The sequence below is a fragment of the Chiloscyllium punctatum genome, chromosome 42, assembly GCF_047496795.1.
Source record: "Chiloscyllium punctatum isolate Juve2018m chromosome 42, sChiPun1.3, whole genome shotgun sequence".
NCBI classification, from domain to species: domain Eukaryota; kingdom Metazoa; phylum Chordata; class Chondrichthyes; order Orectolobiformes; family Hemiscylliidae; genus Chiloscyllium; species Chiloscyllium punctatum.
The window spans coordinates 36,607,229-36,624,412 of NC_092780.1; the positions used below are offsets into that span (position 1 = coordinate 36,607,229).

Here is a 17,184-nt window from a genome sequence, read left to right on the forward strand (position 1 = left end):
TGGTAATGAGTCACTTCCTTGGACAGATGCAGCCCACATGGTGTAGTTACCCCAACGTTGCTGTTAGGAGGGAGTCCAGGATTTTGACAATGATCATGAAGGTAGAGTGATATATTTCCAGGTGAGAATGGCATGGCCTGAGGGGATCCTGTACATTTTGGTGTTACCATGTGTATGTTGTCCTTATTCTTCTCAGCAAGAGAGGGCATGGTTTTGGCGGATGTTGTTGTACAAGCCTTGCCCATGGTACTGAAGGGCTGCTGATTGAGCAGGTTGTTTTCTTCTAGATGGAATTGAGGTTGAGTGTTGTAGGGGTGTGCTCATTCAGACTAATGTGAAGACTCCATCTACATGGACATCAGTGGGGCTTTGCGAAATTAGGTAGTGAGTTAGATACTATAGAATTATCAGTCTCTGATTTGCTCTTAAATTCACAGTATTTATAAAGCTGTTCTACTTAAACTTATGTTCAATGACAACACCCCCATCCCTCTCCAGCCTGAACTTTTGATGGTGGGGGCTCTGACAATGGCTGAATGTCAAGGGGAATGTACACTGAATCATTGGAGATAATTGGACTAGCATCTATGTCGTGTGAATGGTACTTACCACTTATTGCCCAAGTTGTCTTTCAGTCTTTTGCGCTGTCCACACTATAGAGCAATGTGATCGCACTGGAGAGGGTGCAAAGGAGATTAACCAGGATGATGCTGTGCTGGATAGTTTTAGTTATGGAGAGAGATTGGACAGACGGGTTGTTTTCCTTAGAGCAGATTAGACTGGGAAGGGTCATCAATGAGACCTACAAAACTATGGCCAAATTGAGCTTCTGCTTTCTGTGGACAGCACATATCTGGGCCATTTTCAATTCTATTGGGTAGATATGAATGAGGAGTCCTTAGTCCCTTTATCCTGTAATTTCATTCAATAAGATTTAAAAGGCATTTGGATGGGTATATGAATAGGAAGGGTTTGGCGGGATATGGGCCTGGTGCTGGTAGGTAGGACTAGATTGGGTTGGGATATCTGGTTGGCATGGACGGGTTGGACCAAAGGGTCTGTTTCCATGCTGTACATCTCTATGACTCTATAAGATCATGCTGATCTAATTATCTCACATTCTTGCTTACCCAACATTACCACCCATTCCGTTGCTGAGCAAGGACCTAGCCATCTCTACTTTAGAAATATTCAAAGAGACTGCCTCCAGCGCCTTTTAAGGAAGAGAGTTCCAAAGACTCAACCTCTGTAAGTAAATAGTTCTCCTCATCTAAAATTAGCGATTCCATATTTTAAAATAGTGACCGTTAGTTCTAGATTCTCCCTCAAGAAAACTCTTCCTCTGGTTCCTTGATCCAAAACCTGAACAAATGAACTAAACCTCTTACCTGAGTTAAGGGTGATGACCTTTGACACTGAGGCAGCACTTGGCTGAATACAGTCCCCAATCAAATGGGATCTAGACACATCTTAACCTGTCAAGACCCCTCAGGGGGTCCAATAAAGACACCTCTTATTTTTCGAACTTCTAGCAGATACAAACCTAGCCTGTCCAATCCTTCCTCAAATACAACCCGCCCATTTCAGATGTTATTCTAATAAATCTCTGAAATGCTTTCAGTGCATTTCCATCCTTTTTTAAATAAGGGGACAAATATGTAGTGGCTATTTCAACATGTTGTGGCCATTTCAGAAACATGGGTAGAGCAGGGACAGGAATGGTTATTGAAGGTTCCGGGATTTAGATGTTTCAGTAAGAACAAAGAAAATGGTAAAAAAAAAGAGGTGGTGTGCTACTGTTAGTCAAGGACAGTATTACGGTTACAGAAAGGACATTTGATGACTTGTCTACTGAGGTAATATGGGCTGAGATTAGAAACAGGGAAGGAGAGGTCACCTTGTTGGGAGGTTTCTATAGGCCTCCAAATAGTTCCAGAGATGTAGAGGTGTAAAGATGATCCTCAATATGAGCGAGAGTGTTAGGGTGGTTGGTATGGGGGTCTTTAACTTTCCAAATATTGACTGGGAATACTATAGTTCAAGTACTTTAGATGGGTCAGTTTTTGTCCAATGTGTGCAGGAGGGTTCCCTGACACAGTATGTAGACAGGCCAACAAGAAGCCAGTTTAGATTTGGTACTGGGTAATGAATCTGGCCAGGTGCTAGGTTTGGAGGTAGGTGAGCACTTTGGTGATAGTGACTACAATTCAGTTATGTTTACTTTAGTGATGGAAAGGGATAGGTATATACTGCAGGGCAAAAGTTATACCTGGGGGAAAGGTAATTACAATGCGATGAGGCAAGATTGAGGATGCATAGGATGGGGAAGGAAACGACAGGGGATGGGCACAATTGAAATTTTGAGCTTATTGAAGGACCAGCTACTGCGGGTCCTTGGCAAGTATGTAGCTGTCAGGCAGGGAGGAAATTGTCAAGTGCAGGAGCCATTGTTTACTAAGGAAGTTGAATCTCTTGTCAAGAGGAAGAAGATGACTTATGTTAGGGTGAGGTGTGAAGGCTCAGTTAGGGTTAGCCAGGAAAGACCTAAAGAGAGAGCTAAGAAGAGCCTGGAGGGGAAATCAGAAGTTGTTGGTGGATAGGATCAAGGAAAAACCGAAGGCTTTCTATAGGAATATCAGGAATAAAAGAATGACGAGGGTAAGATTAGGGCCAATCAAGCATAGTAATGGGAAGTTGTGTGTGGAGTCAGAGGAGATAGGGGAAGTGCTAAATAAATACTTTTCATCAGTAGTCACACTGGAAGAAGACAATATGGTCGAGGAGAATGCTGAGATACAGGCTACTAGACGAGATGGGATTGAGGTGCAAAAGGAGGAAGTGTTAGCAATTCTGGAAAGTCTAAAAATAGGTAAGTCCCCTGGACTGGATGGGATTTATCCTAGGATTCTCTGGGAAGCCAGGGAGGAGATTGCAGAGTCTTTGGCTTTGATCTTTATGCCATTATTATCTGTAGGAATAGTGCCAGAAGACTGGAGGATAGCAAATTTTGTTCCCTTGCTCAAGAAGGGGAGTAGAGACAACCTTGGAAATTATAGACCTGTGAGCCTTACTTTGGTTGTGGGTAAAGTGTTGAAAAAGGTTCTAAGGGATAGGATTTATAATTATCTAGAAAGAAATAAGTTGATTAGGGACAGTCAACACAGTTTTGTGAAGGTTAGGTCATGCCTCACAAAACCTATTGAGTTATTTGAGAAAATGACCAAACAGGTGGGTGAGGGTAAAGCAGATGCTGTGGTGTATATGGATTTCAGTAAGGTATTTGATAAGGTTCCTAATGGTAGGCTATTGCACAAACTACGGAGGCATGGGATTGAGGGTGATTTTGCAGTTTCAATCAGAAATTGGTTAGTTAAAAGAAGACAGAGGGTGATGGTTGATGGGAAATATTTATGCTGGAGTTCAATTACTAGTGGGGTACTGCAAGGATTTGTTTTGGGTCCACTGTTGTTTGTCATTTTTATAAATGACCTGGATGAAGATATAGAAGGAAGGGTTAGTAAGTTTGCAGATGACACTAAGGTCGGTGGAGTTGTGGCTAGTGCTGAAGGATGTTGCAGATTACAGAGGTACATAAATAAGCTGCAGAGCTAGGCTGAGAGGTGGCAAATGGACTTTAATGCAGAAAAGTGTGAGGTGATTCACTTTGGAAGGAGTACCAGGAATACAGAATACTGGGCTAATGGTAAGATTCTTGGTAGTGTAGATGAGCAGAGAGATCTTGGTGTCCAGGTGCATAGATCCTTGAAATTTGCCACCCAGGTTGATAGGGCTGTTAAGAAGACAAATGGTGTGTTAGCTTTTATTGGTAGAGGGATTGAGTTTCGGAGCCATGAGGTCATGCTGCAACTGTATAAAATTCTGGTGCGGCCACATTTGGAGTATTACATACAGTTCTGGTCACTGCATTATAGAAAGGATGTGGAAGGTTTGGAAAGGGTTCAGAGGAGATTTACTAGGATGCTGTCTGGTATGGAGGGAAGGTCTTATGAGGAAAGGCTGAAGGACTTGAGGCTGTTTTCGTTACAGGGAAGGTTAAGAGGTGACTTAATTGAGACATATAAGATAATCAGAGGGGTAGATAGGTTGATCAGTGAAAGCTGTTTTCCTCAGATGGCTATGGCTAACACAAGGGGACATAGCTTTAAATTGAGGGGTGATAGATAAAGGACAGATGTCAGAGGTAGTTTCTTTACTCAGAGAGTAGTAAGGGCATGGAACGCACTGCCTGCAACGGTAGTAGTTTCGGCAAGTTTAAGGGCATTTAAATGGTCATTAGATCGGCATATGGATGGGATTGGAATCGTGTCAGTTAAATAGGCTTCAGACTGGTTCTGCAGGTTGGTGCAACATTTGAGGGCCAGAGGGCCTAGACTGCGCTGTAATGTTCTATGTTCAATGTTCAATGCTATACAGCACTCCAGATGGTGTCTTGCCAATGCCCTATACAACTGGAGCATCGTCTATCAACTTTTGCACTCAAATCCTCTCCCAATTATCCATAACATTTGTTTTTCTACATGCATACTAACCTATTGCAATGTATGCACTGGAACATTTAGATCTCTATCTGTTAACAGAGCTCCGGTCAGATGCTGATTTAAATGTCACAATAGTTGGAATGTATTGAAACCTATAGCCTACGCTATATTCAGCTCACTGAAATAGTTTAAGACTAGAATCTGTGATAATGACCTCCTCACCTATCAGGCCCTGAGTACCTATAGCTTAAAATATTTACAAATGCTTGCAACATATTTTTTTTTTGCATTAATATGTCGGGCTTTCCTTTGATTGAGAATTGGCATTTCTACGGAACCTGCTCCCCCATTTAGATCTTGAAATGTTTAGTTGATTGTCTGCTGTGGCTGCACACTCCAAACTTGAGCACAATGAGAGAGAGAGGTCAATGTTTTCAGGCATACGATCATTGAGGTGAGATGTTGAAACAAGATACCATTGTCCTAATGGATCTGAGAAGAGTATTCTGGAGCAGAGCAGGGGAGTTACAGGCAGGCCTAGTCTGTACAATCTCTCCTCATACGACAAACCTGCCAGCCCAGGAATCAGTCTGCTGAATCGTCACTGCGCTCTCTGACAAGCATATCGTTTCTTAGGTAAAGAGTCATAGGATATTATAGTACAGAAACAGACCCTTTGGTCCAACTCATCCACGCCGACCAGACATCCCAATCTGACCCAGTTCCATTTGCCAACCTTTGGCCCATATCCCTCAAAAACCTTACAAATTCAACGTACCTAACCAGATGCCTTTTAAACGTTGTGTTTGTACCAGCCTCCACCACTTCCTCAGGCAGTTCATTCCATACACTCAACATCCTATGTGTGAAAAAGTTATGCCTCAAATTCTTTTTAAATCCTTCCCCTCTCCCCTTAAATGTACCCTCTAGTTTTGAACTCCTCCACTCTAGGACAAAGACCTTGGTTATTTACCCTATCCATGCTCCTCCTAATTTTATAAATCTTTATAGGGAGACAAACATCACACACGAGATTCCAGGTGTGAATCCACCAAGGCTCTATTCTGCAATCCTTGCATCTGTACTCGAAATTCCTTGCAACAAATGCCAACAGATATTGCCTACCTAACTGCTAATTATCATGCTTAATTGCTGTGAATAGTGTAAAAGGACATCCAGGTCCCTTTGTACATCAACCTTTCTCAATCAATGACAAACTCTGTTATTCTGGTTTTCCTACCGAAACGGACAATTCCACAATTACCCAAATCACCCTGCATCTGTCATGTATTTGCCCATTCACTGAACTTGCCTAAATTACCCTAGCGCCTCTTCATACCTTCCTCACCACAAACACTCCCACCGAGTTTTTGGTCTTCAGAAAGCTTGGAAATATTATACTCGATTCCCATATCCAAATCATTGATATATATTTTGAATCGCTGGGGTCTAAGCACTACTGCCTGAGGTATCCCACTTTCATACTGAATGTGACCCAGTGCTGTATTGTTCCCTGCCTGCTAACCAATTCTCAATCCATGCCAGTATCTTACTGACAATTCCCTGTGCTTTGATTTTGCATAATAATATCTTATCTAGGACTTTATCAAAATCTTCCTGAAAATCCAAATACACATACCTACTGGGTTTCCTCCAGCTGTTCTATTGGCCATGTTCTCAAAAAAAACCCTCCAGTACATTCATCAAACACAACTTCCCTTTCTTAATATCCATGTTGATTTAATGTCGGTATTTTAAGGGTCCTGCTATCACATTCTTTATGATAGGCTCCAGCACTTCCCACTTACTGACATTAGGCGAAACAATCTATAATTTCCCATTTTCTCCCTCCGTCCTTTTTCCAAAGAGTGAAACCACCCTCCAATTTGTCAGGATTGTCTCACAATCAATAGAATTTCTGGAATATGACAACGAATGCATTCACTATTTCCATGGTCAACAACTTTAATACCCAGGGATCTTGACTGTCAGGCCCTGGAGATTTATTAGCTTTTAGTCCCACTAATTTTCCAGCACATTTTTATTAATTCTAATTTTTTTTCAATTTCTACTTTGCAAAAGACTCTGACTTCACCTTTTGAGAAGTTATTTGCGTCTTCTTGTGTGAACACAGAACAAAAGCAGTTGTTTAACTCTTCTGCCATTTCTTTGTTTAGATGAGATTACTTACAGTGTGGAAACAGGCCCTTCGGCCCAACAAGTCCACACCGATCCGCAACTCATCCAGACCCTTACATTTACCCCTTCATCTAACACTACAGGCAATTTAGCGTGACCAATTCACCTAACCTGCACATCTTTGGATTGTGGGAGGAAACTGGAACACCCAGATGAAACCCACGCAGACACGGAGAGAATGTGTAAACTTCACACAGTCAGTCATCTGAGGTGGGAACTGAACCCAGGTCTCTGGTGCTGTGAGGCAGCAATGCTAATCACTGTGCCACCATGCCACCCACAATTCTTCCATTTCAGACAGTAAGGAACCTATGTATGTGTCTTATCTTTTCCTACTTACAACTTATAGAAGCTCTTACAGTCTGCATTTATGCTCCTTATAAGTTTACTCTCATACAATGTTTTCCCATGTAACCAAGCTTTTGGTCCTCCTTTGCTGAATTCTAAACAAACAAGACAGGTAGTCACTCGGGAGTATCTGGTGCATTTGTCAGCTGCAAAAATCAGTGTTCTTGTGTGTACTTGCTGTAAAGGTCAAACCCATTTATAACCACAACATGCTACACTCACGTTAGTTATCAGCTCCTATGTTTGACCTCAAGTTGATGTTTTACTTTCTGGTGTAATTGGGTGCAATTGTAGAGCCATGGAGAAGATTAAGACATGGCCACATACAACAATGGCTTTGTGCTGAACAATAAACATGATGACCACTGCCCCCTGCTGATGGTTCACTTTTACACAGTGCATAAGTCAAAACCTCCACTGCCTTTTTGGAGAGATTGCTTGAAACTCCAAAGGTCAATTTATACTATAGCATCAACATTAAAGAAATTCATTCCCAATAATAATACCACATAAAGCTTCAAATTATGTGGCATAATTTTAGTAGTGAAAGACTTAAATGATTCATATGAGATTACCTTTGTTAGTTATTGTAACGCTTGTTTTGTCTATTAAATTAGATAAAGTAATTACACATTAATATTGCATCATTTAATTTCTAAATTTAGATAACTTTAGATAATATACATTATCCTATTAAACTACCTGAAGAGTACAACTCAAATTTTATACAGATTTGCAACATTAACCATAAAGCTACCTACAATGCATTTTGCTCCAACCTGTAATGTATCGCTGAATAATGATGGTTTCAAAGCATGAAGCACTAATGTTGCAGTTCAGTTACCTAGAGAAAGTGCAGAGTTCACTAAGGCGGACTTTCATCGTTAAATGAGGCATCGTAGAACAGTCGAGAAGAGCGTTTGGCAGTCCGCGCTGTGAATGGAACAGTCTTCAGTGCTGTCCATGAGAGTCCAGGCAGGAAGAATGGTGCACGTGAAAGGAACAGGACCAGAGACAAAGCAACAGGGATCATCATGATATGAGAGAAAAGCAAAGGAAGGAGCATAATGGAGATAAAGAACAAGCATAAGAGAATGTGATGAAAATCATAGAAGGAGGAGAGGGACAGCAAGCAAGCAAAAAGCAACACAGAGAGAAAAGCAAACATAAGGAAAATGGGGGAAGAGGGAGGGATATATAAAGAAGAGCAGAGGAGAGAGTGAGAGTCATAGAGGCAGTTTTCAACTGAACATTAACAATTCCCTTCCTCCAAAGATTTGAAATGAGAAATCTTTTGTCTCAGTACAGGCACTTTATAAACAATCTAAATTTTGCTTTTGCATGTATGTCTGTCTGTAATAGTTGTGAGACCAGAGAATCATGTTTGGTTAATTATTCACCTCATCTGGCTTTACTGAAATAAAACATAAACTGAGACAGGTTTGGATGCAAGTGACACTGGAAGTAGTTCAAAATAATCACTCAAATTCCCTTTAAAACAGTGATATGCCATTCAAATTAAGATTTGATTTTCTGCATCTTTATGATTGCCGAGAAACAAGCCACACTTCCAGGGATTTCTCAATTTAACCACTGACTGCAATAGTAACTCATACAGTTGTAAAGATACCCATGTTTCAGTGCTGTAACAACTAAATACACGAGACACAATTTTACCTGTACCTTCTTCCTTGACCTCCGGACTTGGTTCAAGAAGAATTAAGCATTATCACTTTTCTGACCGCTCCTGAATTTAAAATCAACTGTGTATTTTCTCCATGGTTTTCTAAGTCATAGTCTACTTGGGACTTCCTTCAGTGAGCTCAGTTGCCTCTGGCTGTAAAGTGCCACCCTGATGAGTGGCACTGTCACACTGCCAATGAAGCAGTAGGCCATTCAGTCCCACAAGCCCTGCTACACAATTCAATTAGATTGTGGCTGATCAACTCTTCACTTATCCACCAGTATTCTCTTGTTGTCCTTGTCTGACAAAAAGCTATTGCTCTGAAACACTAAGTGTCCCTTAGCATCCATACCTTTTCCAGATTTCTACAAAACTGTGAATGTGTAGCAACACGTTCTACAATGAAGTGACATGACAGAGCCAGCATAAGGATTCAGTATCTGACTACTTGGGGTGGGAAAAGAAATTAATCCTGAAGGATTAGTCTTTAAGTTTTACTTCCCCAGATTAGTGTGCAAGACAGCTGTGTGGTATTCTCCTGCACTGAATTACCTGTGATAATATCCTCAATTGCTCCGTCCTTGCCCTCATACACCATTCTCTCTTTACCCTGCTGCTTCTTCTTCAGCTCGGCCATTAGATCCATGTGAGGGACCTTATTCCTCGTGGGAAGGGGCTAGAGAAAAAGATAAGAGTTCACTTATCACTGCTGCGAAACTGTGAGTTACAATCACCAGAGAATAAATTGTTCATGAAATTGAAAAAGATTTGGAGTCACCCATGTTAGAAAACAGCTCCTCTATTTAAATCACTCCCTGGCGTGCTTAAGTTAAAAAAAAAGCAGATCTCTTGTGGTGTTACTCGCACTCAGATGAGTGGCATGCTGTTTTAGAAGGTCAAAGTGATTACACGATGCTGAGTGATGTGTTCTTTATTGCTGAAAAGTTAACATTTGTTTAATAGATACAGAGTTCATACAGGGACGAATCGAGAATCTGACAGTTAAGCAAACACTGGGTGAAATATGCAGCTTGTCAGTTGAGAAGCTCAATGTTAATTGTTTTAATTGAGGTTAAGTGCATACAGGTGAGGGTTTGACTGGGTGGTTTCTTAAGTGTGGAATAACAACACAGTGGGACTTTTGTGGTTCAGTGGTAATGCCCCTACCTCTGGTCCAGGAGGCCTGGGTTCATATCTCACCTACCCCAGACTCTTGAATGGACCTTTCATATATTAAAGTTGATTTTTCTTTGCATCTTCTCTGTAGCAGAGAAAATACATTGTGTTCTATTACCATGATGTACTCATCTAAGGTATGATTTACCTGGATAGCATGCAAAACAATACTTATCACCGTATTTCTGTACATGTGACAATAATAAATCAAATCAAATCAAAAATCCAGATGTACGTTATAATGCCTGAATAGGTTGATTAGAAAATATCTATTGTGGTAGAGTAAAATTAGGAGATATATGTCTGTATTTCTTTATAATCATGATAGAATTCCTATTCTGTAGTCATTCGGGCCATCGACCCTCCCACTTTATTCCCGTAAAACCACATTTCCCATAGCCAACCCACCTAGCCTACACATCCCTGAACAGTATGGGCAATTTAACATGGCCAATCCACCTAACCTGAACATCTCCAGACTGTGGGTGGAAACCCACACAGACACAGAGAGAATGTGCAAACACCACACAGACAGTGGCCTAAGGCTGGACTCAAACCCAGGTCCTTGCTGCAGTGAGGCAGCAGTGCTAACCACTCAGCCACCATGTGTTTCTTTGATTAAATCTATCGAACACTGGCTCTGGTTTATTCTTTCATCGACTGATTATTGGTTAAATCCAAGGTAGAAATATTGATGTGTTTCCTCAATTTATCATCTACAGTTATTCCCAAGTTACTCATGGCATGATCAAAACCAAGTTTGCACAGGCATTAGCCCAACTGTTAGATTTGTGGAGCTGATTGTTCACGTGGCCTGCATGTCAAAGGTTCATCACCTATGGACTGGACCAGTGCTGGAATTCTTCAATTAGGGACACAATTGTCAACGAGTAGGATTCATACATAGCTGTTGTTGGTGTCAAGATGTTCTAGGGAGGAGTGAAGGGCAAGTGATATGGCATCTGACGTGGATCTGTTGGTGCGATAGGCAAATTGGAGTGGGTCAAGAGTAGTGGGCAGGCTGAAGTTGATTAATGCCATGACCAGCCTTTCAAAGCACTTCATGACACTGAAGTTAGGGCCACTAGGCGATAGTCATTGAGACATGCTGCATGAACCGTCTTAGGCACAGGGATGATGACGGCCCTCTTGAAACAGGCAGGGACAGTGGGCTACTGCAGGGAGAGGTTGAAGATGTCCGAGAAGACCTCTGCCAGTTGATCTGCACATGCTCTCAGTGACACAAGAAGTGAGTGATATATGAAGTGTGACTGTTTTTATATCATGAGTCCCTTTTGTTTTAGTGGTTTACTCCCACTCCATTATGTTGTTGTATGGCTAATGGGACCAGAATAGCTGACAGTACCAGTCCTGGACTTGACTGTGGAAGGCAGTGAGTTACCCTGCCGATCCTAGTCTCCACTGCGGTGTCACGTCTGCACTTGCGGTGGCACGGGTGACTCAGTGGTTAGCACTGCTGCCTCACAGCACCAGGGTCCTAGGTTCAATTCCAGCCTTGGGTGACTGTCTGTGTGGAATTTGCACATTCTCCCTGTTTCCTCCCACAATCGAAAGATGTGCAGGACCGGTGGAATGACCATGCTAAATTGCCTGTAGCACTCAGGGATATATTGGTTAGGTGCATTAGTCAGTAGTAAATGTAGGAGAGTGGGTTACAATTTGGAGGGTTGGTGTGGACCTGTTCGGCCAAAAGGCCTGTTTCCTCGCTGTAGGGATTCTATGACTTCTTGCTTTAATAGCTCCCATCAATAAAAGGAGCTTATAATGTGGATATATTTTAAAGGGATGTAAAGTAAGGGTGGTGAGAGAATGAAACCTTTTTCAGTCAGTGAGTGCACTGTCGAAAAATGTGGTGGAGGCAGGTACAATGGAGGCATTCAAGAGGGAATTGGATGACTTTTGAATAAAAATAGTCTGCGGAGACATAGTGAAAAGACAGGAGTTTAGTATTAGGTAATAGAACCAATACAGACAAGATGGGCTGAAGGGTCTCCATTGTGTAATTCAGTTGTAGATATATAGAACTGTGTTTTCCTGTCATTGTATGAGCTGTCATAGCAACCTGCAGTTCCACTGCACTCTGTAACCAGCTTGAGCAATTTGCCTTGATTATGCTTCAATCAGCAGTAACCTTTCCACTGTCAGTGAGGAGATTGCTGTCTCAAGGGACATTTTCTGGATATGACTTCTTCGAAGATCATGTCTCAGTAGTTGCACTAGACAGTTGTTCTCATTGCAGCTCCAGGGAGTGGTGGCAATGTCTCGACATTAGCAAAGCAGAGGCCCAGGCTAATGACCTGCGGGCACAGGTTCAAATCCCACAACAGCAGCTAGTGGAATTTGGATTAATTGAGAAAAACAAACCTGGAATAATCAGATGGCCTCAGTAATGGTGACTGTGACAACTGTCAGCAATTGTTGCAAAAACCCATCTGGTTCACTCACGTCCTTCAGAGAAAGAAATCTGCTACTCTTACCTACTCTGATTTAAAAGACCAATGGTTGACTTTCAAATGCCCTCTGAGGTGGGTGATGAAGCCACTCATCGTGGGTAATTAGGGCTGGGTAATAAACATTGGTTTTACCATTGACACCCACATTCTACGGAAGAATTAAAGTAAAACGATGCTCTCAGTAGCTTCATGTTAAACAAAAGATATTCTAAGATTTAGCCTAGTATAAAGAAACAGAGCCAATGGTGATTGGTGTTGCTGTGATCAGTTGGGACAATAGAATGGCAATGGCCCTTCACAGAGACTCACCAATTTCAGACACTCCAGAGGTTCTGGTGACAATTTCACGGCCTAGATCCCAACTTACTGGAAACCTTAGATTTGTACAAGTTGTTTTGCTCTTCTTGGGCTATGAAGGCAGAGGTAGGTAGGCCTCTACATTGGCTCCTCAAATCAGTTGCTAGGCGACAGGCCAAAGGGCCATTGGTAGTTCTTACACAATTTCAATCCCAGGCTGAGCTCTTAATTCAACATTCTTAATATTTGGAATGAAATTGCTCTCCTTAGTTAACAAAATCTTTCAATAGAGATAACACAGTGGTTCAGTGGTTAGTGCTGCCACCTCATAGTTTGATTCCAGCCTTGGGTGACTGTCTGTTTGCTAGTTTACATGTTCTCCCTGTGTCTACGCGCGTTTCCTCCGGATGATCTAGTTTCCCCCCACAGTCCAAAGCTGCGCAGGCTAGGTGGATTAGCCATGGGAAGTACAGGATTACAGGATTAGGGTAGAGGGTGGGTCTGATTGCTCTTCAGAGGGTCAGTGTGGACTCAAAGGGCAGAATGGTCTGTTTCTACACTGTAGGGAGTTTATGAACATAATTTCCCAAACCAATGCAAAACAAAAGGCTGTCAGTCAAATCATTTCACCATTCAGCTCAGACAGAACCCTCACCTTCACATCTGGCTGGTCCATATTGGACGATGAGATTTTGTCCTCAGGGTTTTGAACGGCCATTGCCTCTTGCTTCTTTCGGCACTCATTTTCCTGCTCAGCTTGCTGAGATTACATAAGAAAATGGAATCATCAGGTATTGCCATGAATCTATTGGCTTGGTACAATTACAATTAATATATCTTTCAACCACTTTGAAAAGACTAACCACTTAATGCCTTGTGATCTTTCTTTCCCATTGTTTTGGTAATTTTTCCTGCAATTTCTTTGTTATTTATCAAAGTCCCTTTCAAACATACAAATTAGGAGCAGAAGAAAGGCATTTGATACCTCAAACCTGTTCTTCATAAACTAAATTCATGCCTGATCTTTCCGTGTCCTGTATATACCACATTCGTATTTATCCTCATTAACCTGGGATTCCCTTGCATAACAAGGATCCATCTAGTTCTGTCTTAAAAATCACTTCCATTGCCCTCTGAGGCAGAGACTACGGAAGTTGCACAATCCTCTAAGGGAAAGAAAAATCCTCTCAACTCTAGCTTTAAAGGGTGATTCCTAATTTTAAACAATGTCCCCTTCATTCTGGACTCATCAACAAGGATAAACATCCTTTCCACTTCCACTTTGTCAAGACCAATCAGACAGAGTCATACAGCACGGAAAAGAGACCCTTCGGTCCAACTCAAGTCATCCCTTGCTTTTCAAAGCTCCATTGAAGTAAAATCCAGCCTGATCACATTAGACAACCTGTCCATTCCAGGTATCGATTTCATGTAAACATCCTTCGAATCACCTTCAGCTTAGTTATAGCTTTACTTTAATAAGAAGGCCAAAACTGCACACAGTATTCGAGATGTGTTTTCACCAGTGTCCCATATAACTGAAGCATAAATCCTTACTTTTATGTTTAATTCCCTTTGTAATAAAGAATCACATTCTATTAACCATCTTAATCACTTGCTTTGCTGCATATTTACATCTTGTGATTCTTTCAGTAAAACAATTATATCCATCTGCACCTTGGAATTCTGCAGTAGTTTACCATTTAAATTATACTCTGTATTCTTATTCTTCCTGCCAAATTAAACAAGTTCCCATTTTCCCATATTCTACTCCATCTGCTCACTCACTCAATATATCGATATCACCTGCTTATGTCATCTTCACAATATATTTCCCAACCTATCGACATCTCACCTGCAGCTTTACCCACCTAACCTCCTCATCTAATTTATTGATATAAATTGTAAAACGTTGAGGGTCTGAACATCTGTTTTGGGCCTCACTCATCATGTCCTGCGAATCTGAAACAGATCCATTTATGCACATTCTGTATTTTTCTGTCAATCAGCCTATCTTGTATTTAAACTGGTAAGTTGCAGTATGAGCTTTTGCTTTGCATAATAACCCTTTATGTGCAACCTCATCAAATGCCTTCTGGTTTCTGGGAAATTAATCCCAACAAATAAAATGCTTCATTAGTCACCTCTCTTAAAAGCCTGGGATGAAGTCCATCTGGATCCAGAACCTTATCCACCTCTAGTTGCGTCTGTTCACTCATTAACACCTCCCTGGTGATTATAATTTACCAGGTTCCCTTCTTCTGTCCACTTACTGATTTAAAGGTATTACTTAGATGCTTTCTGTATTCTCCAGTGAAGTCAGAAACAAAACAGTTATTCATTACATTTGCCAGTTCTTTATTATCTACCATTAATTCCCCATTCTTTCCCTCATGCCAACCAACTTCACTTTACTTTCTTTCTTCCTTTTTATATACCAGTAGAAATTCTTGCTATCTGTCCTTTTATTTCTAGCTAGTTTCTACTCATGCTGTTATTTATTTGTACTGAAAACCCTTCTGTCATTTTCCAACATTCTTTGTATTCTGACTAGTCATCTGAAGTGCCACTCACCTTTGCACAAGTATACACTTTCTCCTTACTTTAATCCCTTTCAGTGTCTGCCACTATTTGTGTAATGATGCACCTGCTCACTTAATAGCGCACTTCATTTCAGCTCATGTTGGCATAGTTGCACTTTAAAATCTTGTAATCTTAATTAAATGCTAATCTTAGGCAGAACCATCTTCCTTTCAAAGTGAGCGTAAAATTGAATCATATTATGATCACCCTATCCAAAGATGTCATTACTCTGTGGTGATTTATTAATTCTGTCACATTATACAGTACTAAGTCTAATATGATCTGGTCTCTGAGAGTTTCTTAGAAGAGCATATTTTGGAGGCAATATCAAAAATCATAACATAATCAGTTCCTGCCCTTCTTTCAAGCAGCAAATTCATGACTGGGGCTTTTCCAAATTAAGATTAGTCTGTATCCTCTGGTATTACCTGTCCTATCAGTGAAACAAGTTCCTCCTTAATTAACATAGATTAGGGCATGTAAAATTACCTGGTGTATGACATTTCCTCAGTGTCAAGGTGGTCTATATTCCCATTGTGGGAGAGACTGGAACTAGGACACAGTTTAAAAATAAGAGACCTCCCATTTATGAGGGAGATAAGGAGAAACTGTTTCTCTCAGTGGGCCGTGAGTCTGTGAAATTTTCCTCCAGAATGTTGGAGACAGAGGAAATCAAGTCATATTGGGGTGGGTGAGTAAATGGAGTAAAGGCCACAGTCAGATCAGTCATGATGTTCCTGACTTGCAGAGGTGGCTTGGAGGATCAAGCCTGTATAAAAATCAACTGTCGAGGGTGTAGTGATAATGCTGGCAATGTTCACAGCAAACTATTTTATGAAGAAGCACTGTTGATAAACCTGCAAAATTGTTTGCCTCAAATGCCGCGATGTTTACAGTATTATTGCAATGTTCGAATAGTCAGTTGAGGGTGTAAGCGAGAAGGCTCTCTGACAGAAACTGTTTATTTAAGGCAAAATTGCATTACTATTCAAGTGATTAATGTTGTAAATAAAGTATAACACTGATGAGTTTATCCTTGTATTACATTTCTATTACTTAATGTGTGTTTTTATATTGATTATGTGGTCCTCTTGATCAACTGGAATATTCAATCAACTGATATACTCCTGGTCCCATAGGTGGTGGTTAATAAACAGGTTGCTGTATTATAAGTTCGAAAATTCTAATTTAAACCATGTTTCATTAGAATAATGATGGGATTGTCCAGAAATGAGCTTCAGGAAGGGACAACGCATTTTGAAGCAAACATTGAAGTGTATACACATCAGTCTAGTGACCTAGACTAAACGGAGAACGCACAGTGTTCTGTTCTTTACCTTATAAGCCTTGATGAACCTCAAAAAGAATGGGAAGAACATGGATGGTGGCATTGTCTTAACATCTTCACCAAAGTACTCAATGACAGATTGGTAAGCTTCCTGTGGAAGAAAACAATGAACACAAGGTTAGTCCCAATCAGCAACTGGGACTGTGATGATCAACATTAACTAGCACAAAGGTAAGTCCCTCTTGAGCAAGTTCATTGGGATCTGGGAGCTCCATGCATATTCCTTGGGAAGCCCTGGTGGATATTGAGCAGCTGTCTAAAAAGGTCATTGATTTAAGGCACGAGTCTCCCCTCTTAATTTTTTCTGGCTGCAGCCAGGAAGTGGCCTCACTCTGAACGCAGGCACCTGTAGCCCGCCATTCATTCCAGTTGAGTCACCTCACAAAGACTCATTCAGATTTACACAACACCAGGGTCTGCCACAAAAAGCAAATTTAAATCAGTCAATTAAGGCATAGTACTGCAGATGCTGAAGACTGGAAGCAAAAAGGTCAAAGTGCTGGAAAAATTCAGCAGATCTGACAGCATCTGTGAGAGAGAAACAGAGTTCACAAAAGAAGAGTCACACTGGACCTG

The 17,184-nt window shown here is 41.1% G+C and overlaps 1 protein-coding gene across 9 annotated transcripts in view; it reads right to left on the bottom strand.

Annotated features, from left to right (window-relative positions):
* Nucleotides 1-17,184, bottom strand: part of fmnl1a (formin-like 1a) — a 265,065-nt gene that overhangs the window by 11,400 nt on the left and 236,481 nt on the right. For 5 of the 9 annotated variants that reach the window (XM_072561823.1, XM_072561821.1, XM_072561820.1 and 2 more), the window contains 3 exons: nucleotides 16,598-16,699; nucleotides 13,333-13,437; nucleotides 9,283-9,406 (listed from right to left, as the gene is read on the bottom strand). In XM_072561823.1, coding sequence (XP_072417924.1) covers nucleotides 9,283-9,406; nucleotides 13,333-13,437; nucleotides 16,598-16,699 — 331 coding nt within the window. Of the gene's footprint in view, nucleotides 1-7,890; nucleotides 8,004-9,282; nucleotides 9,407-9,897; nucleotides 9,992-13,332; nucleotides 13,438-16,597; nucleotides 16,700-17,184 lie in introns of those variants that run through there. The other 4 variants (XR_011955183.1, XR_011955182.1, XM_072561819.1 and 1 more) reach the window with 2 other exon arrangements.